Consider the following 27,516-nt stretch of genomic DNA (forward strand, 5'->3'; position numbering starts at 1 on the left):
GGGCTAAGATAATAATATTGATAACTTCCTAGACGGCTTTTTTAATGTGTGCAATGAAAAAAATATTCACATCGAAATTACTGACATGGCTGTAAAGTACTCTGGCACCAAGGAGGCTCAGAAGAAACTATTGTAATTAGTTTTCGTTCCAGACGGTTGTGAAGTTAAACTGCCACTTTATGGACCAATTCCTTTTTGTATTGGTTTTAAGAGAGTGCACATTCACCAGCCTACAAGCACCAGCTGTGGGGAGCAACCTAGGCTGCGAGTCACTCCCTGAGTTAGGTGCCAATAGGGCTCTTGCTGAAGCGCCTCTTGCCTCAATGTTAGGAATAACCTTCAACAGTAAACAAGTAAACTAACATCTCTCTCGACTCCCTCCCCAAAGTCCCTCCCCTGCCTTAGATCACTCAATGGAAACTTTAGTGAACCCCATTCCCTAAGAAAATATCCATAAGGTTATGGACAGCTGTAATCAATTAATTGTTCATTCCATTTCGTTCATTCGGGAGTCCGAGTTCAGGTCAAGGTGACGCTGTAATGCAGAACACTGAAGGAACCTGGGACAGTTTATATATATCCTTAAACTCTGTCACAAGTGAGTGACACGCATGGAATCCACAGTGTTCCACACTACTTGCCTTTCCTATCTAGTGCCATGGATATCTGCCTCATCCCTATCAGCTCCCATATCCGATATATTCAAAACCTGGGTGTATCATCGAAACCTATTTCGCCACACGTGACAATAGGTTAATTAGGCTTCTCCTCGGTGTTCTGAGTGGATACATGAGCTTGTCAGCAAAGTCTAACATTTCATAAATTGGGAGTCTGATTATTGCCTTATTGAACATTAAATCAATGTTGTACGATACATTCTCCCATAATAATAATAATAATAATAATAATAATAATATTACAGCATTTTCTAGAGCGCGAACAGCTACCTCACAGGGAGGTGTCCCGACGCTAAACGCAGGCATAGATACATAATCTGTTGAGTTGAGGGAAATGCCACAAGAAGAACAAAGGAGCTTCCACACTTCATTAAACATTCCCATCTCCCGGAGGTATCCCAAGCATGTATATTTTCAGCGGTGTAACACAATTGTGGAGCTATGAGTCATTCACACTCCGCCCATGCTCACTAACAGATCTCTTTCCACTCTTTACCTGACAAGGATCTCACAACCCCCAAGTCCCATCCCCAATGTCCTGAGGTTGTACTGCATGGGGGTCTGCCATGAGGAATTTGTAAATCCCAGCCAGTATTTGATTATTGACCGCCTTCGTGAATTACCACGTTTCATATGGGGTTAGCGGTCTGCTTGCCTATGCTTTAAGTGCGTTGTGTGTTACTCAAGGTCTGATTTTCAGATACTTCAGTTTTTCAGACTCTTACACTCCATAATCAGCCTTAATTTGGGCAATAGTTGAGAGGCCCTCACTGTCATAGAAATCCTCACTCCTTCACATCTTGCCTCTGTATTGGACCTGGTCTGGAACCAGGGTGAAATCCAGGTTACACATATGTATTATAAGCAGGGATGGACAGGATGAAAGTTCTTTTTTAATTATCATGGAATCCAAGGGAGTCACTGTGGCCTCTGTTACAGGGGAGGAATAAAGCCCCCACAATTTGTGTTTTTTGTGGAATGATGCTTATTTTCATATATAGTCACTGTTCTATTGTTATAAGGCATGGCCTAGTGAATCCTGACTATTCGCAGTGATGACTCCGACACTTGGTGTGTAGTGTACTCTAGACCACGAGGCAGATTCCTCGAGTCCTTTTATTTGTTCTACCCCTCTACCTGCCGGCACCAACCATTGCCTGCGTGGGAGGAGGGTTTGCTCTTTGGATACGCCACATATCGGCACCCTGGGTGGAAGAGTCCACCAACATAACATTCCTCCTTTATTTTAAACAAACAAAATAAAACTTGTGACAATAGATACAAATAACCCCGCTTAGAGGGAGGATGGCAATACCATACAGGTAGATGGAGAAGATAGAAATAAAAGAGAGATAAACATAGAAGAGGGAGAGAGAGAGTGAAATAGAGAGAGAAAGAAAAACAGAAGATATTTCACTTTACTATGTTTCAAATCAACACAAAGTCCTTCACATGAGAAGACCTCACAGGACATGGTCTGAGATGGTACCTCCCACTTTCTTGATGATGGCCATCATCTCCTACATCGTCACACCTGCCTGTTGTTAGACACAAACGGACAGCAGGGGACCTCTGACGGCTCAGCTGCCCTGACGATTGAACAGTAGTCTCTGTAGCCTCAGCACCTCCGAGACCAGGGGTAACAGGTGTAGATTCCTTGTTCGGGTGAGAGTCTAGAGGGACACGGCTCCCATCATCTCCAACTTCATTGTTCAATGTCCCAGACGGTGTCTCCACAGTCTGACTCGCAGGAGCTTAGTACAGTTTGAAGCAAGACACATTCCTTTTAACAGTCTCTCCTGCTTTCTGGGTGGTGATCCTTGTGCCTTTCATGGGCTGTACTCGGCAGAGGTCGACCTAAAAAGGGAGCATGAATTTGCTTTGTGGATTCCGGTATTTTACTATCATCAAATCTCCAACTGCGAGAGACCTCGGCTTGGCTCCAAGGACTCGGGACATATGATCATTCTTTGCCCGACACAGTTTCAGTTTCTCCGCTACCTGCGTCTGTAGATCTGACAGATGGTTCACTTGGGGAATTACATTATCCATGGGTCAATTGACACACAGGGAGCCAGGGCTGACTTGGGCCATTGAGTGGGGTGTGAGTCAATACTCCCTCAAGAAAGTGTATAACGCATATTCCATTTTCTGTCGGTGAGGTAACACAATCCGCAGTACCTTGCTCAAGGTATGCATGAAGTGTTCTGTCTCTCCATTTGCTTGCAGCCAGCGGGGTGTGACCTTGTGATGCTGAAAGCCCCAGGACCGCAAGTAATCCGTGAACTCTTGACTGGTAAAATGGGGGGGGGGGGCATTGTCAGAGCCTAACTTATTCAGGAGCCCCTGAGTGGCCATTATCTTTTCCAGCTGTGGAATAGTGGCATTTGCTGTCGTTGAGTCCATGACTTCAACCCACGGATACCTTGAGAAGTCATCAATGATGACTAGCATGTGTCTCCCATCTGGGAGACTGCCAAAATCAGCACTTGCTCTCTGCCATGGAAAGGGTGGAATATCCTCCATGATGATAGGGGCTGGTGGCTCTGCTGGTCCGGCTGCCTGGCACAGAGGGAACTGGAAAACTGTCTGCTCCACAAGCATGTCAAGATTTGGAAACCAGATTTTACATCGTAGTCTAGATTTTGCCTTGACATACCTTGATGGGCCAAATGAGCTAGATTGACCACTTGTTGCAGTGTCCTAGACAGGACGCTTTCATGAGGCAGCCTTCGGGAGACACAACCAGGTCTAAACGCACATGGTGCAAAGAGTCCAACACAATCAAGGCCAGTACCTGGTGTCCTGCAATGAGCACACTGCATTTCGAGATCCGCCTTCGGGCATATCCATTTGGTTGCATGGCATGTATGACATGGACTGCTCCTTCTACATCATCATCATCCATGTCTTACTCTTCCTCACGGTTTGAGAGGCGCTTGGGGCATTGACGGGCTTGGTCCTCTGTCCCTCCAGTGCAGTAGAGCGGCACACTTTTGCAAAGTGGTTCAGTTTATTGAATGTGGAACACCTCTTCTCCTGAGCTGGGCATGGTCCTTGGTGCGGGAGGGGTCCACCACACCTGTCACACGTTTTGGGCATTGAGGTTTGTTCCGCACATCCTTCTTTTCAGAAATTCCGGGCAGAATGGTGTTGACTGGTTCTGTCTTAACTTTGTGTTGCAACTAGGGGTGGGCGGAATTTGCGTTGTCGCACTACACAAAGCTCCGCGAAATGGTGAAAATCTCCGCGAACACGCAGAAATTTTGCGAACACGCGGATTTGCTTGTTCGCAATACTTTTTTCCTGTTCGCGATCGCTGTTTGCGTGCTCGGGGGGAAATATCTTGTGAACACGCAATTTGAGAATGCGAACAAGCAAAAAGTTCTGCGACGATGCGGAACGCAGAATTTTGGGCAATTCCACGTTCTCCGCTGAATGTAAAATTTCCCAAATTCCGCAAATTCCGCGAGCGGGACGGAATTTTCCGCCCAGGCCTAGTGGCAAAGCCGCTTCCATGTGTGCAGTTCGTACCTTAGACAGTTCCTACGACCTTCCCATCGTTAGCATACACACCATGGACATTCCCGGGACTTGAAGGATGTGTTCTCTCAACTTTACAGAGGCACATCCCTGAATAAATTGCGCCCTTATTTCATCTGTCTCATCCGGCAATGTGCATGTGCTAGCCGGATCTTTAAGGCAAGCGTAGAAAGCATCCACCGATTCTTCGGTCAGCTGCCTTGCTTCATAATCTTGGTTGGCCAGATGCTCGAAATGAGCAGCCAATGCTTATTTCAGCATGTTATATGTATACAGAGGTCCTGCCTTCATGACGGATTTTTCCAGTTTGTGGAGGGCGGAAACTCCAAAATACAAGAGCATAGGGCGCCGCCTGTAATTTTATAATGCCCCTGCTGTGAAGGATGTTTTGAGGCATTCAATCCAGTCCTTCCACTTGTCCGCTTGAGGAGACGGCTGCCCATCAATTAGGAATGGTTCAATAGGAGGCACAGTATTCATGATGATTATTAGTCACTGTAATCACCCCGCAGGGATTTGGACGTCTTTGTTGATTAATGATCTTGGGTGGCTTCTGATGGATTGATCTAGAGGCCAGGACTGCCCGTCCCAATGATATTTATCTTCAACTGAAGGTTGAACCAGATCTGATGGGGGAGGTAAAACACCAGTGATGTAGAAACAGAATTGCAGGAGCAGGATGTGAGTTCAGGGCAGCAAAACACCACTTTGAATCAGGAATGGTGCTGGGTGGATCGTTGAGAGGCACGCAGTGTTTTAAAAAATAGTTTTTCTCTCTCCTCTTCATTAGTATTCAGTTATTTTCTTTCTTTTTTTGTAGTTTCCCTTTTTTTTTTCTAAACTCCCTTTAAAGCAAAGGGAGGAGTGCAGATGGGCCGGGCTCGCCGCTGTCCAGCAGAGCGCGAGCTCACACAGTGGGAGGGGCTCACTTTCTGGGCAGCCGGAATGATCTTTGGCTGCAGAGCTGATCCCTCGGGGCTTGTCAATGAAAGCAGAGAGGGCCCGCGGGCTGCGCGGTGGTTCGTCGGCACTCCCCTTTTGTCCAAAAAGTCAGGACAGGTGTGGCGAGTCAGGGAAGCTGCCCACGTTAGCAGTAGAAGGCAGGTGATGCTGGCAGCGACCTCACCTGGAATGGATCGGAGCGCAGCGGTTCCAGCAGAGCCGCTTCGCTGCTGTCACCAGGAAGCAACCAAGACACCTGAAGTGGCACAGCAGGGTAGGCCGTCCACAGAACCCACATCACGGCAGCGACACAGTTGGGCACCAGGGCTCGACCGTCCTCATTGCCAGTTTTTCTATTGTTATAAGGCATGGCCTAGTGAATGCTGGTTATTTGCAATGATGACTAGGACGCTTGGTGTGTAGTGCACTCTACACCACGAGGCAGGTTCCCGGGTCCTTTTATTTGTTCTACCCCTCCCCCCGCCAGCACCAACCATTGCCTGCATGGGAGGAGGGTTTGTCTTTTGGACACCCTTCATATCAGCGCCCTTGGTGGAAGAGTCCACTAAAATAACAGTCACAAGCAACTAATTGGTCAGTGAAGCACCAGTGTGTGTCACTCCCCCCCCTTTTCTACTTGAGCATATTCCTTAGTTGGGTTGCGTGATAATAGTGCAGTATATGTGGCATGCTGAGTCCTCCCTTTTCTGATGAGCTAAAGATTGCCCTTACAGCTGTTCTGAGCTTCTTCCATCAGCACAAACACACACAGTTATCAATTATTTGTTGGATTTTCTAAAGGGTACTCCTTGGGGTCTGAAGAAGCAAAATAAACCGATCTAGCTAAAGCTGTCATTTTGACAACCGAAATTCTGCCCAGCCACGTCAAGCCACCAAAGTGCCACATTTGAAGATCTCTACATTGGAAGAGTATTTTTTTTATTAGTACTTTTGATGTGTTGCTTCTAGAAAGAAGATACTATTTTAAGTCCTAAGTAGGGGATATGCTTTTAAGCCCTTCCCAATGGAAACCTCTTCTTCAAGGGATGTTTCTTTTCTACTGGGTACACAAATTAAGAATCAGGGATTTCTGCTGATTTATTTTGAAAAACAAATGTAGATTCAATCTCCCAATATCCTCCAGAAGAGATGGCAGTGAGACATTTAAGCAACTAGCATATTCTCTGCATACTTGCATATGTTTGGTTCATCTTTCCCTTGTAACACCCATTCGATTTCATCCTGGTCTTTCATTCTGTTAGCCATTGGGTCCACACACAAGGAAAATGGGATGGGTAACATGGGGCAGCCGTGCCTAATGACCCTACTGATATGGAACAAGACAGCAAGAAGAAATATCCTTATTGACAGCAACCCTGGTGATTGGATCTCTACAGCAGCTGAGCATTAATGTGCATAATCTGGTACTATAGTCAGACACCTTTAATGCTTTCATGAGAAATTGCCAATGTACCCTGTTGAATGATTTTTGAGCATCAACTTATAAGAGTAAACCACTTTTCATGTTCTTTTAACATTGTCCATTGCTTGGAGAATGTGTTTGGTGTTATCTGAGCAGTTTTTCCCAGGCATAAAGCTGGTTTAATCTGGGTTAATTTTGCTTCACATATGGGGCCTAATCTGTTTGCCATGACCCCCATTAAACGTTTGACATCTATATTAAATATGGATAACAGCAAAAAAGAGGAGCACAAGGCCAAGACCTTTCCCTGTTTGAGTAAGACCACTAATTACATCTCCCTCATTGGGTCAGCTGTTAATTTTGAATCCCTAAATAAATTATACAAGTGGGTTAGAAATGGTCAATCAATCAAATATCCCTTCTCCAGCACCCAGGAATTACTCTATAATCATAACTCTTTGTCAAGGTTCCTACTACACGGGTCTTGTTCCAGCTGTCATCTTGCTCAAATAGCGACTGCTATGGTTGTAAAAAGGAACAGTGGTGATTACAGAAAAAATAGGAGGCACCTATACAGTAAGCCAGGTGCAGGAACAGGTTATTTTTTCTTTGATTGATTGACTGTATGAGTGGAAGGCACCCAGGGCTTCTGTTTGCTTCTTAGCTCCTTCCATGATGTAATGGGGTTTGAAATGGGGTCAAATATGACAGAAGGGGGCATATTCTCAAGAACGTGTGATAATCATTGCAATAGTTACTTAACGCAACCTACAACATCGCAGTCGTTCGCGGGAATATTACGCCATGTTAACCAGGCATTCACAACACTGTGGTACCATGCGATAGTCACCAGATAACGCATCAACTGACCGTGATAAAATCAATGCCACGCCGCAAAAATGCGATACGCGAACGCAATAAAGCTGCAAAGAGGCCAATCGCGAAACAAAAATCAGCGAAAACCAGCTACAGGCCTGCAATTTACACGCGTCAAGTGGGAACAATCACCATAAAAGTAGAAAAAAAACTGACAAACTAATGCCAAACAACAGCCAAGCACAATGGATGTTGCCGGAGCAAGCACAGAGGAGAACCAGAACCCCACAAGCCCCCCGGAGGACTTGCCTGGGACCTCGGGGTCAGGGAAGGGCAAGGAGAAGAAGAGTAGGAAGAAGCTCTTCAGTCCCCAGGAGAACAGGATCCTGATAACGGAGGTGGTCGAACACCATCAACAACTGTTCGTCACCTCCACTGTGTCATTGGTGACAAAAAATAGACTATGGCAGGGCATCGTGGACAAGGTGAATGCAGTCGGAGTGCTGAAGAGGACAATGGACGAGGTCAAGAGGTGCTGGAATGACGTTAAGCGCAAAACTAAGCTGAAACTCGCCAACAACCAGAAGGCAGCAATGCAGACTGGAGGTGGCAGTCCAGCGCCACAGAAGGAGCTGGACGACATGGAGGGAATGGTGTCCACAGTCATCAGTGGGGAGACGGTGGCAGGAGATGGGGGACCGGACACTGCTCAATGGGACCAAACACAACAGCAAGAGGGTGAGTAATGACCAGGGACTGGGGGATGGGGGGAGATGGGCACAATGGCACACATGCACAAGTGTGTAGAGCACAGCAGTGGACAAATCATGCCCCAGACCCAAACTCCCACAAAGAGAACTATGTACCCAAGTATGCAACATCTCAGCACTGTATGAGCACAGAAATCAGAGGCACACCACATGTAAGGGATAAGGGGCAGCCAAATCAGAGCTGCAGGGGCGACTTACCAAAATGCGGCACACACACATCACATGCCCAGCACATCAACAGAGGACACAACTGGTGCCGACTGGGTGTAGACACTGGCCAATCACAAGTGGCATTGCAGGGAAATGTGAGTTGAAAATGTGCAAGTACAAACACACAGCCGTGATGTTGTTGGAATGTCCACTGTCCCGCAGCAAATGGGCAGCCTCTCCGAAACAGCCACGATGTACACAGTCATGCAGTCTGTATGTAAACATGTACAATGTGACAACACACATGTGAACGCATTGTTAAACTGCATCTCCCCTTCACATTGCAGAGGGACAATCACCACCTCCTGCAGAGCATTCCCAACTTCTCTTATCTGATGACAAAGAGGACCACAACACTTTTGACTCAGACGCCCTTCGAGAGTTCATTGACTGTCTCCGCAGCACACCTCCAGGAGCAGGGCAGCCCACCTGAAATGATGAGAACCCACCCCCTGTACAGACCACACTACAGGCAGCACCCACTACCATGGCTGCCTACCAGGACCCCCACGAAGAACACATGGCCTTCCAATGCCGTGTGTTAGGATGCCAGGAGCAGCTGGCTGAACAGGTGCGGGTGGGCTTCGACCGCATGGCACACAAACTAGATGCCATACGTGGGTGTCTAAGTCCCATCAGGGACCACTCACAGTTCCTGAAGGACACTAACAGTCCGCTCCATGCTCTCCAACGAACCATGGCTGACATCGCTAGAGTCCTGACTGTGAGACAAGACCGACTGTCTCGTCAGAGTGGCTCCAGCGAGCACGCCAGGGAGTTTGGACTAAATCGGAGGCTCATGGAGAACATGGAGCGGGCCAATGCGAAAAGAGCGGCTGACACAGCTGCACACCGGCGAGAGGTAGCTGGGTTCCACATTGATCTCAAAACCATCCTCATGGCATTGCTGCCACAAGGTTTGGTGCAGATGCATGCTGCTGCTACCACTACATCCACATCTCCGCCCCCTGAAGTGTCAGTGCCACACAGTGAGGCAGACATTCCACCTATGGCCCCTGAGGTGTCACTGCCTCACAGTGCTGGAGAGAGGCCAGCACCACCCACACGTGAGGCACATGAGACAGCAGAGGATGAAGATGCGGATGAATCTGCCCTCGTGGTCAGAAGGAAGCGGTAGCATTCATCTCCGCCTCATGGCCTGTTTCAGCTTGGTTCTGCCCTCTGCATCATCACCTTCCACTGTCCCCAGATACACTCTGCGACACTCACCTTGGACCTCGCAATGGACTGCCATAATGTATGATCTTGATCGCTAATGACCCAGCTATCAGACTGCAAACTGAATTCTCCCACTTCCTTTGTACCTGTCATTACCTGAATGACTCTGGCTGGCCCTCCATGGGAAAACATTTGAAAGTGTGGTTTGCATGGTCCTGTACTGCTCCAGATGCAACACTCCACTGACTGTGCATTAAACTTTCGAATCACACAGATGTGTCATCTCTATGGTCTTTTAAGTGTGGTAGTATGGATGAATGTGGGGTCAGTGAATTCCTCTTACGTCCATGTGGCTCATGTCATTGGACTTGGGTCACAGGGTGAAACATTGCCGATTGTCGTCCGGGTGGCGCTGATGCAACAACAGCGACACACGCATTTGTAACTTCCTTTTCCAGCCCCGTACAGAACCACGCACAGAGCCCCTGGGTGATTGTTCAAACCCTTACGCTGTACTGGCATACGCCAGGCCAGCCCACTTCGCCTACACTCCTGGGGGGACAGCAACGTCACATGTGCCAGGACTCCCCTGTAGTGATCTGCTGCTCACAGGTCTAGTTGTCAGCATGCCACAGCCACAGCCACTCCCTCACGGCTGGTTTACACCCACACCACACCCATCCAACACACGCGTCACAGCACATGTGACCCTGCCAATAAAACGGGGCGACGCACGTGCACGACGCCATTTCCTACCTCTCCCGGGGTGTATCCATGTGGTGTGCATGTAGGCATGGGGGCCCAGGGGCCTGCGACATCACATTCCGCAAGCCCGGAGGGGACATGATGGCATCTGCACCACGATACCCAATCATAGAGGGTCCATGACTAGCGGGGCACAGACTTGTTGGCACCGAATACACTGCGGCTGGCACAGGCACACCACCACGGGACGTTGACTTTAGGTGCACTGAGGTAGGGGCACCTTAACTGCTAAGCGGGTGTGCAGCCTGCAATGATGCCCTGTCCCGGCGGTCTGGATGGCTCAGGTTATGAGTGCCTTGCTGGACCACAGTGTAGGCCTGAGCCAGTCGGCAGCGCGGGCCTACCGCCAAGTGGCGTCGCCTTGGGGATCACAGAGTTAGTGGCACCTATGAGGCTGAGCAGGTATGTCATCTGTCATGGAGTAATCAAGACCCAGCACCAAATGTGAGACCTGGTGGCCTGAGGAGTGGGGCTGCATGATGTGGAGGGTTCCATGCCTGCGGGCTTGTGGCTTGCAGCGGCACGTAGTGGGCCCTCTTTTCTACATGCTGGTGGCGGAAGGTGAGCAGTGAGGCCTACATGCGCAGGGGCTGGCATGCACCGCTGGGCGGTGGGAGGGGCTGGGGTACAGCTGTCTGGGTGCGCAGGGGCTGGCATGCACTGCTGGGCGGCAGGAGGGTCTGGGGTGCAGCTGCCTGGGTGCGCAGGGGCAGACAGGCGATGGTGTTGTGTGCAATTGCATGCACTTTGCCATTCAGGTATCTGGACTCTGTTTCAGAAGACGGGTCTGTCTCAGATGTTGGACCTGGTGGACTGCACTACATACCGGCACGTGGTTGGAGACAGACCGGTGGCAGCAGGTGAGCAGTGAGGCCTGGGTGCACAGTGTAGGCACTATCTCTCCCTGTCCCTCTCTTCTTTTCTCTATCTCTCTCTCCCCCTCTCTGTCCATCTATCTCTCTCTCCCCCTCTCTGTCCATCTATCTCTCTCTCCCCTTCTCTATCCGTCTATCTCTCTCTCCCCCTCTCTGTCCGTCTTTCTCTTGCTCCTCCTCTCTGTCCGTCTATCTCTCTCTCCCCCCTCTGTCCGTCTGTCTCTCTCTCCCCCTCTCTGTCCGTCTTTCTCTCGCTCCCCCTCTCTGTCCGTCTATCTCTCTCTTTCCCTCTCTCTTCTTCGCTCTCTCTCTGTCCCTTGATGTGCACAGGACACACCTTCTCATCATGGTTTTTGTCTTGCAGGCTTTGACCCACGGATTGTCCCGAGGGGAGCCGACATGTGTCTTCATTTCTGTTCTGTGTTTATTTTAATGCATTTTCATTTGTTGCTTCGAAGGTGAATGTGTGATGCTCATTTTTGTGACGACACATGCATGTCACCAGATGTGGTTGTGCGACATCATGCAGGTTTTTTGGTATATGGTTCCGTGTTGTTGATGTGACATATATTTGTCCGGCGGTGGGTGGGGGTGCCCAGAGTGGGGCGGTGGGGGAGGTGGGTCCTGGGTGGACGGCAGTGGGTGTTGTTGCCCTCTTGGGGCTCCGGGATGCATGTTCTGTGGCTCCATGGCATCTGTTGTTCTTCAGGTGCGGCTCTGGGCTGGGCTCCCTTTTCTGTTGCAGGTTGTAGTCCGACTTTGCATCAGGTCGGAGCAGGTGTTAGTTTCCTGGGGCTAACGCGCCTTATCACATGTTTTGTGATCTTATTGCCGATGTTGCTGGTTGTTGAGAATGTTGTGGAGTGGTGTTGTCTCAGCTTTTTGCTCGGGAACGCCTACTCTGCATCTCATTAGTGATAGTTGCCGGGTCCATCCTTGGCGATGTTTTTTTGCGGCTGCTATCACCGGAAAACTGGTGATATGGGCTGTTTTCACCAGCTTGTGAATGGGGTGGTAAGTTTATCAAATTTGGCTGTGTTATGGTGCCGATAACCTGGCGATAGGTCCTTGAAAATATGGCCCAAGGTTTTATGAAATACCTCTTTTAACCTGTTTGGTCCTGGGCTTCGCAAAATTATAATTTTGAGATGCAAGCTGTCATTCATCTATGATTGTACTCTTGAATATTGAATACAAGAATAATGTGGCACACTAATATCTGGGACAAAATATTGAGAGACAAAATATCAAAAGAAAAGTACACAGAGGGTAACTGAGATTTAATATTCTTAACTTCAAGTCTATGTACTTTTGTAATATATGTATCGCCAAGGTACAAATATGTAGTTTTGGTACAGAAAATCTATAAATGCTTATTTTGCCCCTCGATTTTTTGCCTATGATATTAGTGTCCCATTGAACTTGATATTCAGAAGCCGTACCCTTCATCTATGAGGATGAGCTAATGAAATGAGGCAGCTTGTGTGTCTGTGACCTTTGTTAGCGCTGCACCTTAGAGATAACTTACAGATACTTCTCTGTCTCCCTGCTTCACCACGTACAATCCACTGTATAAGTCTGTAAAAGCTTGTTTAATTTCTGTACCCTCATTAGTCATTACACCTGCGCATGTTTTGATGGTCGCCAACCTGTCATCTGCCGTTACGGCTCTAAGCTTATAGGTGAGCAGCTTCTCTGCTTTTGTCACCCTCTTTGTCATATGTTCGCATCAGTCTGAGCAATATTTACACTGCTCTGTTGATGTTTATTGCTTTAAGTGTGGGCTCAGACTGCCGTCATTTTCACAAAATCCACTGTGCCTCTGTTAGACTGGACAGTCTTGGGTTTTGCCTTCACCCCTCCTGTTTGCTGAAATTTGTTTTTGTTGGCTTTAGGACTGTGCACTTTCCCAATGCTAACCAGGGCTCACACCTTAAAGGATTGTAAGATTGCCCTACACCTGAGTGGCACATTTAATTTACTTATAAGTTCTAGTAAAGTGGTACTACATGTACCTAAAGACTGTAAATTAAATGCTACTAGTTGGCCTCCAGCACATATTGTGCCACCCACTGAAGTAGCTCTTTACAACATGTCTCAGGCTTTCCTGTGTGAAGTTTTAAACAGCAAATTCGACCTGGTAAGATACACCTTTAGACAAGCTTAAACCTCCCTTTTTAACACATATAATTCACCCATAATGGAGGCCCTAAATAGCCCACAGGGCAGGAGACATTGCATTTAAACGGTGGGACATGCTTTGCTACATTGAACCTGTCCTGGTAGTGAAAAGCTCCAGATTAATTTTTTACTACTGTGAGACCTACCGCTCCCATAGGATAACCTTAGGCTACATTTTTACATTTAATAATTGCTAACATTTGATCGAAAACAAGTAGAAATGTCATGTTTGGTCTCAAATTAATTGTAATATAAAATCCTCTTAATGGCAATGTCAGATATTACGTCACAATTCTGAAAATTACACTATCAGGATCACAACAAAGCACACTTACCTGTATGCTTGCGCTGTTTGATTCGCAGGGATGTTATGGACCAACCTCCTAGCAGCCTACCTTACTGCCTGTGAGGGAGACTCAGTAGGGGTCGGGGAGGAGGGCTGGATGGTGGACATTGTGTTGCTGGCTTTACAATTATCTACCTGTAAGGCAATAGTAAGACACATAAGTTTTCTACTCCATAATAAATAACCCCCTCCTCGTCATGATTCCCACCAATGTTCTGTTCCCTCTGTCCTCCTACTTGCAAACAATTGTATTCGTATTAGATGTCCGATGTTCAGGTATGATGATGTGGTATGTCGTCTGAAGTGATAAATCATCTAGGGACTGTGATGTACTCAACCAAAAATGTAACACAGTGAAAGAAAGACAAGAATGTTACATTACCCTATGAGCAACAACCATACCCACCTGCATTATTACATTGGGTACTTACATATATCTAAACTCTGTATAACCTTGTATATTAATGGATACTGCTGGATCCAAGCACTAGGATATTGATTCCAGGATAACGTGAGGGTTCTTGATTAATCTAGGATGTAATGATGGTAGGAAATACCTTGGCAATCTTTGCAAAACAATGTAGCACTTTCAAACGGTATAAATATGCTCACTCTGTTGACGTCACATGGTTTCCAATAATATAGAAGTTCGCACAGTTTCCAATAATATGTATATAAGTTCACACAACTTTTATTATTCAATGTTCCAAAAATTGCTCCATTGCATTCTACCACTTCAAAAGCTAAATCTGACTTGTGTTGGGTACCGGTAATTGCAGCATCTCCTTGTTACAGTCAGAACTCTGCGTGTCAAGAGAGGTTGCGCCGACATCCACAGGAACCGGATTCAAGAACCGATGAGTCCAAGGAAATACAAATGGACAACGCGAAGAACACATCCACCTAACGCGATGGACTCTGAAGGCAAAGCACCTTCCAGAAGCTGGGTGTGGCATTAAGTACTTGTTCCACACCCAACATGGCTGCCGGACGTTGTTGAGATCTCGTGAGATTTCGGCAACATGTACATGCAACTACACGGAGACAGAGACATACAGATGGTGCATAAATGGAGTACTAGTAAAATGAATTATGATGCTTGGTGATAATGAGACAGCTTCTTGGTACAATTATACAAGCTTTGGCAATAGTGTATACATTTGATACATATGAACAAACAAACAACAAATGCATTTGTGTACAGCAGTGTCACTACATAACTCACTCAACACTACACTGATATAAGGCATTGCTGGTTGCACAGGATACGGGTGGGTTGTCAATGGAGGAAACCAGGACAATTAGGTTGGGATTGGTATTCATGACAGACTCTTTTCCAAAGTTGGCATTTTCTTGCTCTCAACATTTGGTGCCTGCAGCCTGTGTCCTGAGTCACATGACTGTGAAAAGTTGGCAGTTGGCCTGTGTGCATTCTTCCTAGTCAGTGACACAAAAAGGACTAGATGTTGGCAAGTTGGGCCATCCTGTCAGGATATGAGGCGCAGATCTGTTTCCTGTCCCATTTACATTTCAAAGGGTTGCCTCCAGCACATTCACAAATGGAATTGACACCAGGCTTTTGTCACACTAGACATCTTGAAGGCTTAACAGTGGAAGGAAGGAACTTTCTAGACCCAGCTGTGGAGTTAGTCTCTAGACGTTTCTCCCACTTCAAATGATGACTGGTGTAAATATTGGACGCTAAGACCCATTCTTCAGTTCACCTCTGGACCTGCGGAGCACACTCAGAAGGAATGCTTTGTACTCCAGAGGCCTGCCATGCTGCTTGAGGCTTGATTCATACCTCAGAGGACTACCCTGCTGTTACCAGATGATTGCCCTGATGCAAGAAACCTGCCTTGAACCTTCTAAGGACGGCCTGCTGCTTAATGCCTTCCTTACTGCTTGAATACCAGTACTACAAGAGTGACTCCAAGGACTAGTTTGCTGGCCTTCTGTGTGAGCTATAGGGGCATAACAAGCCCTGAAGACTTTTAACGCAGCTTGGAGTGAGTCCAGGCGGAAAAGGGTTCAATATGGTGGCGGTGTCTGTTAGACACCGCCAGCCATATTACAATGTTGGCAGGAACATGCCTTTCCGGAAAGGCATGCGGAGTCTGCTTGCGGGGGCCCATTGCGGGCCCCCAGGGACTCTGGGGGGTGGGGGGTGCACATGGGGGGTATCTATGGTACAACCCCTGCCTTTCAATGAACAACGTGGCAGGCACCGCGCGGTGCCTATCATGTTGTGCATTGAAACGCACAACCTGCCTTTGTGGCATTGTGGCGGGTGGTGCTCTCTGTACCACCCACCGCAATGTTGCTGATGCGCCATGCACCCGCCAGTGTGGCGGGCGCATCCTATTTGGGAATGCGGGACCACCGCACCATCAGCGAGCGGTCTCGTTTCCCGAGGGTATCCGCCCGCCATACTAATGGGGCCCTAGGAGTGGGCGACAAATTCCGTTCCGCTCGCGGAACTTGCGAAATTTTGGCATTTTCGCGTACCGTGCGGAACGCGAAAATGTCGAAACTTTCGCGATCCGTGGCGGAAAGGAATTCAGGGGCCTGTGGGTAGAGGTATTGCACAAAACAGTGGCATCTTCCTGTATAAATATGCAGGGCAGGAATCCTGTCACAAAAATTAAACCTCAGCAGGAAGCACTTACAGATATAAATAAAGCAGGTGCCTGAGTTGAAGCTCAAATTCTGTAACTCATTAATAATCAGCCCAAAAATTTGTGAGCGAGGTTTTGGCTAAGCAGATGTGCCTTCTCTCCATTTCCACCTGGAGGTCTTCGCATCCTTGAGTTTCTCGAGCGCAATCCTCGTGCAGAATTCATGAGCATGGTTAAGCAGATGTGCCTTCTCTCCATTCCATACGAAAAAGTTAGCTGTAATCCTTGATAGAGGTCTTTGCATCTTTGATTTTCTCGAGCGCAATCCTCGTGTAGTAACTGTGACCAGGAGGTTCCTTCTCCTCGTCTGCCGCTGAGATCCTGCTCTTACCCTTTATAAACAAGAGGCATGTGAACTGGACCTGAAGCACCGCCCGTTTGGCCCCACCCCACATACACTAGAGGTATGCAACCGCTTCCCGCCCTTTCCCCAATATGTTGGACAGCTCACTCAAGGGACCCGGCGCCGTGGCAAAGTTACAGACACAGAAGGTCAATGGAGACAATTCTTCTGGCCCTTTATACAGCTGTAGTGTAGGAAAGGCACTATACATTTACCCAACAAGGTAGCACTTACTGATTAGCCAGTAGAAAGTACTCCAGTTGAGTAGAGGTATTGCACAAAACGGTGGCATCTGCTTGGATAAATATGCAGGGCAGGATTCATTCTGGCACGATGCTCCTGTCACAAAAATTTAACCTCAGCAGGAAGCACTTACAGATATAAATAAAGTAAAGAAGCCCCGGCCCCGAAATCTCCGTGAGCATGCGAAAATCCGCGTGTTTGCGGAGATTTTTTGCTGTTTCGTGGAACTTTGCGAAAGGCAACTTCGCAAATTCCGCCCACCCCTACTAAACACATAAGAAATTTCAACGTTGATTTCTTCAAGTTTATATGAAAATATCCCTAATACCCCACAATTCACGTTATTACAGTTCACGTTCTACTGTACCAAGTTAATTCGACAAATGATTATATGCGGGCACAAACTATTTGTGATTATGATGCACCCCTACAAAAGAAAAGTGAAATTTGCGCTACATCACGAGCAACAGTGAATTTAAAAGTTTGAAAGTTATGCAAGCGGTGCAATTTAAAAAAACGGTTAGACAAGCATGAGCACGCTTACAAACATATGTGAACCAAAGAGCAAATATACTCTCGGTAAGGCCGACCTTCGACCTGGCTGTCGCTATTGGTTACAGTTGCTTTCTGTTGTGAGCAATAATGAGCAGGGCATGTCAAGTGTGTGATTTTTTTCTTTATATTAAGGCTCTTGTTTATAACTCTGTTTGTCTTAAGATTGGTAGGAATTTTTAGTAGGCTCTAAGTATGTATTTATACATTTAAAAAGTGGGAAGATCACATTTCTAGTGTTTACTGTTTTGACAGGTGGCACGCATTTTAATTTGTTGGAATCAAATGCAGATTTGTGTTCCCACTTTTATTGGGTGCATAACAGAGCGCCCAGGCAAGTAATCTAGAATTTCCAACCTGTCAATCAACATTGATTTTGGTGATGAGAATTAAAGTACTATCTATTGGCCTCACAGTAGACATCTAGGAGGTGTTTGTGTACAAGGAAAAAAATGTTTGTAAGTTTGGTTAGACATGTATTTACCTTGCTTCTACTGACACTAAACACCAATCCTTTTTTCTCAGATTAATAAGTTTTTACACTACAAATGATGTCGGCCACAACTAGTGATCCAGGTGAGTTGGTTTATTTTGATTGCACTATATGTATATAGGCAAGTCATGAGTGATATTTTATGTGTTGTCTAGTGGATGAGGAGGTGCATACTCTTGCTAGTTTACCTACTCAACTTGGTAATTTCATTTTTTCAGAAGTTTAGCTTTATAACAATAGCATCACTTTAACTGCTTTTTTCAGTGAATTTCTAAGGTTTTATTATTGAGGTTTTGTAACTGAAACTAACAGTAACGTCATAGTACATATGCAGATGTATAATCTGCTTATTTTACTGTTGCTGGGTGTGGGCAGGGACCATGACTCCCAAGAGACTTAGGGCCATATGCAGAAAGGCACATTGCGATCGCAAATGCTGAAATTCGCAGAATTTCGGCGTTTGCGATCGTAATTTGGGCAGTATGCTATGTAGGGAACAACAACCCACATGCAAAATAAGGAATTGCAAAATTTGCGATTCCTTATTTTGCAAATGCATTTAAGGAATCCCAAATAGCGATTCCTTAAATGCAATGTAGAAAGCACCCAAGTTGTGCTATTTTGGCTTAAGGAATCGCAAATTACCACCAACTTCAGGTTGATGGTAATTTGCGATTTCTTTCAATAATGCAGTTTTTTGCATTATTCAAAGTGCCATGTGGCACACATACATGCCCTTAGGGCATGTATGTGCACCACATGTGCACCCATGCTCATTACAGGGGTGCAAAAGGGTGTCATGTTGACACCCTTGCACCCTTGAAATTGCATTCTCAATTTGCGATTCTCTAATTGAGAATCGCAAATTGAGAATGTCTTCCTATTCATTCCTATGGGCCTTTTAGCCCATAGGAATGAATGGCAAGGTATTCCTTATTTGCGATTCTCAATTAGAGAATCGCAAATAAGGAATAGGTGGGATTCGCAAAAAAAATTGCTAATCCTACCTACATAGCGTTTTGCTATTCTCTAATTGCGATTCCCTAAAAATTGCAATTAGAGAATCGCAAAACACAGCCTACCTACATATGGCCCAATATCTCTAGTGGAGTGGGCCTTGATGCCCCTCCCCTCTCTTAATAATGATAGAAAATAGGAAACAGTGTGGTTCCCATGGCACATGTCCTCTACTGAGAAAATAAATTGTAGTGTGACTTTTGTACTCTAGTAATACATGTGTAAATGGGTGTTTATTAGTACATTTGCTCTAAATAACATGTTATTGGACAACATTCGTTTTCACTTCTGTGCGTATACATATGCAAAACATCTGTTAAAAAAAAAATGGCCTAATCTCTTGTAATAAGGTATTATAAGTGAGTAGCGGGAGCCCAAACAGTGCTTGGGCTTCGTCCCAACTTCTGTGAAGAAATGCATGCTGTCTGAAGCAACCTGAAGGAATTCCCAGGGCGGATCCCTCTAAGAAATGAAAATTACTTCATTCACAGACAAATGGTAGAGAAACGTATTTATTTGTTCCTGTACCTTTAAAACATGCAAAAATAGTTTTTGGTTTTTGGATGAGCCGGTGGTGCTAAATCCTGGATTCTGCCTAAGCATAGCTGGTAAAAGGCTCCATGTCATATGCCACACCATCAGCATCACCTGCCTTTATAGCTTGCAGAAGATTACATTGCATTTGGGGACATGTAATTTAGTTTCAAAATTGAAAATCCCAACATGCTGTGGGCTAAAAAGGCAGGATCAGCAAATTAAATCACAGATAACATCAGGCTACTCGTTTGCAATGTAATGTTTTTTAAGAAGGAGGGGGAGCAAAATGCCAAATAATGTCACATATTATATGTATTAATTCCTCCTTCACTTTACATTGCTTTACATTATTAGGATATTGCAGGTCACCTTGGGGTTTTGTGACCATTGAAGGCACTGTGGATATTTTGGTTTGAAAAAATCTTCACAAAACTTTCTAAAATAAAGCTTTCCCATGCAATTTTGTTGGGATTTTTGAACAGCGAGACAGTCAAAAGGGCTGAAGGGTATTACATCAAATTGAACAGAAAGCTGGAGCTTTACCAAGAAAGTATGCTTATTGTGATATAATGTAAATCCATTTAGTAGTTTGTAAGAAATCAAGATTTCAAATATTTGTATATCTGGATGGTTGGGTTGGCTGGAGGCTGGAGGCTGGCGAACAATCATGCAACTTCAAATAATAGAGCAAAATGATTGGCTGAGATTGACAATTTCTCCTTTGCCAGCCATGCTTCCGCAGGAGTGAAAAGCTCCTGTGAGTCCTGCAAGACCTACTGAAGCTTGTGCTCTGACTGGCTGGCCGTACCATAAAGAGAAATATTGCAGCATCTATTTCAGGACACAGTAACTTAGGGGCATATTTATGAGCCCCTTTGCTTTGGTCTTGCACCACACAAAGTGGTGCAAGAGTTATGGAAATGTTTAATGAGATTTATGAAGCCATGGTAGGTCACCTTGTGTGGTTTCATAAATCATGAGTAATGTAATGCAGAGCAAATTGCTGTGTTGCATTACTTTGTGTCAGTGAGGTGCTTCCATGGGTGTTGCGTTCATTAATTTTTATGCATTCCCAGATTTACAAGGACAGGTAAACCTGGGAATGCACCAAAAGGATACACTTCCCAGGAGAGGCGTTACAAGGAGAAATATTTTTATTTCTCCTAGTTTTTTCTTCTCACTATGTGTGCCGTATTCTGTAGCACACATAGAAAGAAGAAAAAGCCTCTGAAGATTGTTTTATGCAGTAAGGTGCCCCTTCCTGCATAAAAAATTCTGCCTACAACACAGTCACCCGGGAAACATCCTTTACCACGCAACCATTACAACGCGGTATGGTTACATCGTGGTTTTTACAACGAAAGTCGTTACACCGACTTGCACTGGAGGGCGCTCTAGACTAAGGAATAGTGTGAATTACTATTCCAACACCTTCCTACTGTACGTAGACTGGAGTTGGAATAGTAATTCACACTATTCCTAAATCCAGCGCCCTCCAACGCAAGTCGATGTAACGACTTGCGTTGTCAAAACCGCGATGTAACATACCGCGTTGTGATGGTACGCGTTGTACCATCATACATCCCAGTCACCCTCGCAAGGGTGCCTGTGTTGGCACTAAGCTGCCAAAACGGGGCCAGCTCGAGGCGAAAGGACTGGAATGTGCCATATCGTATGGATGAGGTAGTCCTTGGGGGCCAACTACGCCTCCTGCTTCCTCCAGTAAGTCGCACATGGCAGGAAAGCTGATAGGGTGTTAGAGGACACCCCCTTTCTCCACCACTGTGCTCCACTTGGTTTTTGAGGGTCCTTAGGGGCCTACTACCCCTCCAGTTACCTCCAGTAAGTCCCACACAGTGGGTCTGCTGAGAGACGTTCGATGGTCACGCCCCCTTTCTCCACCACTCAGATATGCCTCCTGGTGTACTACTAGTTGGGGGATAAATTCCCCTTGGCTCTTGAAGGTCGTTGGGGGCCAACTTCCCCTCCTGTTACCCCCAGTAAAACCCACACAGTGCTGAGAGGTCATCAGAGGCCATGCCCCCTTTCTCCACTGCTTTGCAAACACGCCTCCTGGTGCACTACTGGTTGGGGAAGAAGTACACTTTAGTCCTGAGGCCCTCAGAAGTAAAATGGAATTCATTTCCAAACCAGCAGTGCAATAGCCAGTAGGTAGTTATAGTTAGAACCAAAATTCTCCATAGGAAAAGCGTTTTTTGTTTTGCCAATATCTTTGGCACCGCTTGATGAATCTTCACATAATTTTCAAAAAACTTCACCTTTTCAGTTCAGCTGCTTTGCTGAAAATCTGTGGGTGATCTGTCAAGCATGGGGCCAAGAAAAAAGGCGGGTCCCAAACGCGTTTTTCCCATGTCATGTCTATGGGTATTTTTCATTTTTTGAACATGACTACAGCCCGAACTGCTGAATGGAATGACACCAAATTTGGCAGAAAGCTAGATGTTGTTCCAGAAAGCGTGCTTCTTATGATTTAGTGTAAATCCATTCAGTAGTTTCAGGCATTTTGAGGTTGAAATAATATAGATATCTGTGAACCTGAAATTCTACTGAAATCCTACTGAAATTTGATTAGCTGCCAACACTTCAAACAGGAAGTGTTAGCAGCCATCTTGGGACTCGGCTTGAAGCTGAGTACCCCCAAATAGTAAAAAATAAAGAAAAGGGGGCAGGTGGGGAATACCATGACTGCCCAGATATGGTGGGGGTCCCCACAGAGACTCCTGCGCTTCTTTTAAAGGAAGCCCCCTGGTGGGCCAAATCCTGTGGGCATATGAAAAATAAAGGAGGGGCGCATGGGGTCACCCCTCCGAGGGTTTAATCAAACCTGAGGGACCACCACCTTGCCATGGTTTTTTTACTTAAATTATTCGGGTGTGCTCGCATGGCACACTGCACTCGAGAAAGCACCATCTTCCGGGGATTCTTTACTTATTAAATAGGGGACCTCTCGGACCCCCCCCAGCCCTGGGGACAGCTACCTTCCCGGAGCATAAGAAGTAAAAATGTGGGGGGATGAGTAAACCCCTCCCTGCAGCCCAGAAGACCGCCACCTCCCCGGGGCTTTTTGTTTAAAGAACACGGAGGGCCATGCAGACTCCCTCCCGCAGACGAAGATGGCTAGAGGGACCACCACCCCCCAGGGCCGGCTCCTGCTTTTTCCCAGGGTGCCCACCCACAGGACATAGCTGTTTGCTCTGGCTTGGCAGAAGTTGACAGCTCCCTCCAAGCCAAAGCAAAAACTCTGGTTCCAGAGTGCGAGACATCTCAAAGTGCTTCCAGCCACTGGAGGCAGAGGTTTTATCTCTTTAGCACAGAGCTGAAAATATTGTGTGCAATAGCAATGTCAGCTCCCGCAGGAGATGGCAGCTGGCTGGGACCGCGGGGGCCTCTTGTCTCCCCCACTGAACATAGCACACTGGATGCCCTGGGCAGGCTTCTTGGCACCCAGTTAAACATGGCAGGGCCAAGGGGGTTGAGGTCACTGGGGCCAAAATTGTCCAAGGAGGGGAGTGCACAGCCTTCCCCCCATTGAATTATGGTGGGTTCCGGGGGATGGGGAGGCTGGGGCCAAAATCAGCCTAGGGAGGGGGCCGCGTGGCCTCCCTCACCCATTGAATTTTCGACAGCCCCCTCCTCGATTTTAGCTGGAGAGAATAAAAAGGGAATACAAAAGGAAGAACAACAAGCAGAAAGGCAAAATAGATTGCAGAAAAAGGAGCAAAAAAGGCAAAACATAGGGTAGAAAATCGAGCAGAAAAGGCAAACAGAGCTGACGAGGCCAAAACAGATGATAAAGAAATTACTAGGTAAGGCAAAACAGAGGGCAGAAAAGCAAGCAGAAAAAGCAAAACAGAGCGGAAGAGGGCAAAACAAGAGCACTCAGACATTCACGCACACACTCACATATGGTTTCGCTTCACAAATTACCCTGAAACTTTTCATGCACAACAAGAATTACCAGTGCCCTTTTCTAAAACAATTCATGAAGATTCGTCACACAGTAAGTACCAAAGTTATAGGCAAGACAAAAAACGCTTTTCCTATGAAAACATGGTCCTAACACTAACTACGTACTGTCGACTGGCAGTAGTATATATATATATATATACATATATATGTATATATATATTCACTGAAAAAACCATAGGTTTCAGGGGCGTTATAGTTAGCTGGACTTTTCATTCGTACAAAACCATTGAAATTCCCCCGTTATAGTTAGTTCAGCTAACTATAACTCGCGCGCCCGCAATGCACTGCTGATGACGTCACATATTACATCACTCATGACATGGTCAGAGACATCACTCATGACATCACTGATGACATCTCAAATGACATCACTGATGACATCACTGATGACATACTGGGATGTTTATTTTCCACGCTCGCGATCGGCAACTTGATGTTGCTGATCGCGAACAAGGAAAAAGTCTCGCCGGGAAGTCATTTTGCATGCTTGCGGTCGCCAACTTGATGTTGAGGACCGCGAGCAAGCAAAAAATGACCGCTGCACTACGCAATGCTACGCTACGCATGTTTGCACTGTGCTACGTGCAATTCGCGTAGTGCGAAGTAGCGCAAACTTCACAAACTACGCGAGCATATCGTAGTGCTTTACCCAGGCTTAATTAAAACTACCTCTAAGTCAGAGTCCAAAAAGATGCTTCTTTAAAAATTAGTCACATTTGCAGAGTGGTGGAGAAAGGGTGCTGGGCCTCCGACCAGCGCTCAGGAATTCCGCTGCATAGGACTTAGAGGAGGTACCAAGAGGGCTTTTTGGCCCCCAAAGTCCCTCAGGAGTAAATTGGACTTCATCCCCCTTCCCGTAGTCTGCCAAGAGGTGAGTTTGCAAAGTGGCAGAGAAAGGGGGGCATGTCCTCCGTAGACGTCTTAGCAATCCTAATGTGTGGGACTTACTACAGGTAACAAGAGGGGTGTTGGCTCCCAACGACAACCTTGGGGGGCAACTACCCCACCTATTACCTCCAGTAAGTCCCACACAGCAAGATTGCTAAGTTCTCATAACAGGCCAGACCCTCTTTGCCCACCACTCTACAAACGCGCTTCCTGGTGCGCCCTTGGATAGGGATTGAAGTCCCCTTCACTCCTGGTGGCCCTTTAGGGACCAACTAGCCTACCTCTTACCTCCAATAAGCCCCACACAGTGGGATTGCTGAGAGGTGGACACAGGCCACGCCCTCTTTCTCCACCACTCTGCAAACGTACCACCGGGCGCGTTCTAAGTTGGAGGATTAAGTCCCCTTGAATACTGAGTGTTCCCTGGGCCACTTTTGGCCCCGGGGACCCCATCCCCGGGGCATGGCCTCTTTTTTTATTAAATAATTATAGGGAAGGGGCCGCGTGGCTCGGTTACTGAGTCACAAGATGGCTGCCAACACTTCCTGCTTTGAAGTGTTGACAGCCAATCAGAGTGAAGCTCGTGCCCGGGAGGAGTGGCGATTCCTCGGTGCTCAGATATCGAAAGTTTTCTTTTTTATATTTCTCAGGAACTTCTGAACGGATTTACACCATTTAAAAAAAGGTCGCTTTTTTGCCAAATTTTGTGCAATTCTGTTCAGCAGTTCGGGCTGTAGCCTGTTCCAATTTTTCCTTTGGAAATTAACATAGGGAAATCGCGTTTTGGGACCTCCCTTTTTTCTCGCCCCCCGCTTCACGAATCACCCCGAAACGTTTCAGACAGGAGCTGACCGGAGCGCCTCATTAGTTTTGAAATTTTGTGAAGATTCATCAAATAACGCCAAAGTTGTTGGCAAGACAAAAAACGTCAGTAAATAGTATATATACATATATATATATTCACTTAAAAAACCATAGGTTTCACACATGTTATAGTTAGGTGGATATTTCCCTCGTAAAAAACCAATGAAATTCCCCCGTTATAGTTAGTTCAGATAACTATATCTCGCGCGCCCGCAATCCTGCTCATGACGTCACATATTACATCACTCATGACATGGTCAGTGGCATCACTCATGACATCACTGATGACATCATCCTTGTGATAGAGTGGCGGTCGCGCGAGTTATAGTTATCTGAACTAACTATAACGGGGGAATTTCATTGGTTTTTTACGAGTGAAATATCCACCTAACTATAACATGTGTGAAACCTATGGTTTTTTAAGTGAATTTGCAAGGTTTTTTAAAAACTAATTCCTAACTATAACGTGTGTGAAACCTATGGTTTTTTCAGTGAATTTGTACGGTTTTTTAAATGCCAAGTCATGTATGTATTATTATTTTTTTTATATATTTATTTTACAATAAACTACGTATTAAAAAAAATAATATTTTTTTTATGGTTTTTCACCGTGCGCGCACGGTGCGCGCACCCCCGCGATTTTTTTAAAAAAAAATTAAAATGTTTTTTTCTACCTTCGGGGTCCTTCAAGGACCCCCTGACAAAGGCTAGGGGGTCAGGAACTCTCTTCCCTGCCCCCTTTCCACGTTCACCACCTTCCTTTTTCACTCTCGCACTGAAAACAAACAAAATGGCGGCCGACACTTCCTGATTTCGACCGATTCGAACGTTGACTGACATGTAACCACCAATCAGAATTACGCTCGCGCACGTTGGGGTGCGCGCACGGTGCGCACACGGTGCGCGGCTATAGATATTTATGTGCTTTATCTGCAATTTTCTCAGGAACTACTGAACAGATTGACTCCATATATGCAAAAGGCACATCCCTGACCTGAGGACTACCTCTCTGCCAAATTTCAAGTAATTCTGTTCAGCCGTTCGGGCTGTACCTTCGACTAAAGGTCCTATGGGAAAATGCATGGGGAAAACGCGTTTTGGGACCCCCCTTTTTTTTCGGCCCCCGCTTGACGAATCCCCCGAGACTTTTAGGGTAGGAGCTGAGCGGAGCGCCCCATTAGTTTTGAAAATTTTGTGAAGATTCGTCAAACGGCGCCAAAGTTATTCAAAATAGAATTTAGAGATTTCCTATGGAAACACGGTCCTAACTATAACTATCTACTGGCGACCGCCAGTTGATAATATATGTATATATATGTTACCATCCTGACAGCATCCATCAAACAGGCACCAACTCCATGAGTGGAGAAGTGTGGCTCAATGATTAGAGCGGCAGACCCTGATGCAGAGGTCCAGCCCGGGACCAGGGTTCAATTCCCCGCCTCGGCGGGTCTTGGGCTCAAAAATTTCACGGACCTGATAATCCTCGCCTCGGTGCCTATTCCAATCATGGAGTCCCACTCTGCAACTCTGGGCAATAGCTTGCTTAATCTCCACAACGGCCCCCACAACGCTAAGGATGCCTGGCCTCCACCTTGGGGGTGCCCAGGAGTGGACGCCTCACAGGGAAAGCCAGGATGGGTTCCACAGCGGTATTTGTACAAGCGCCTTGAGACCCTTGCGGGTGAGTAGTGCGCTATACAAGTATCAAATTTTCATTTTAATTTACATTTTATGAGTAATTAGCATAGAAGGATTTATTCCAACTTTGACCCAGACGCATTTCGGCGGGACAACCGCCTTGATCACTGCATCAAGTTCTCTGCCATTAGTACATTGTTATATATATATCAACTCTTCACTCTCTTAAGGTTGTCACAGCAACCCAATCAATCAATCAATCAATCAATCATGGAACTTATATCGCGCACTACTCACCCGTAAGGGTCTCAAGGCGCTTGGGGAAGGGGGTCTGCTACTGCTTGAACAGCCAGGTCTTGAGCTGTTTCCTGAAGGCCAGGTGGTCCTGGGTCATCTGCAGGTGGACGGGTAGGGAGTTCCAAGTCTTAGCTGCCAGGTAGGAGAATGACCTTCCTCCAGCGGTGGCTCTCTGGATGCGAGGGACGACGGCGAGGGCGAGGTTAGCGGAACGTAGCCGGCGGGTGGGCGTGTAGAAGGTGAGGC

At 46.4% G+C, this 27,516-nt stretch overlaps 1 protein-coding gene across 1 annotated transcript in view; it reads left to right on the top strand.

The window, feature by feature from the left end:
* LOC146817851 (amine sulfotransferase-like) overlaps window positions 1-27,516 on the top strand; it is a 500,929-nt gene that overhangs the window by 1,767 nt on the left and 471,646 nt on the right. The window contains exon 2 of the mRNA XM_085611330.1: window positions 18,069-18,119. Coding sequence (XP_085467456.1) covers window positions 18,092-18,119 — 28 coding nt within the window. The 5' untranslated portion in view covers window positions 18,069-18,091. The remainder of the gene's footprint in view (window positions 1-18,068; window positions 18,120-27,516) is intronic.

This window comes from Triturus cristatus, chromosome 6 (assembly GCF_964204655.1).
Source record: "Triturus cristatus chromosome 6, aTriCri1.1, whole genome shotgun sequence".
In the NCBI taxonomy this organism is placed as follows: domain Eukaryota; kingdom Metazoa; phylum Chordata; class Amphibia; order Caudata; family Salamandridae; genus Triturus; species Triturus cristatus.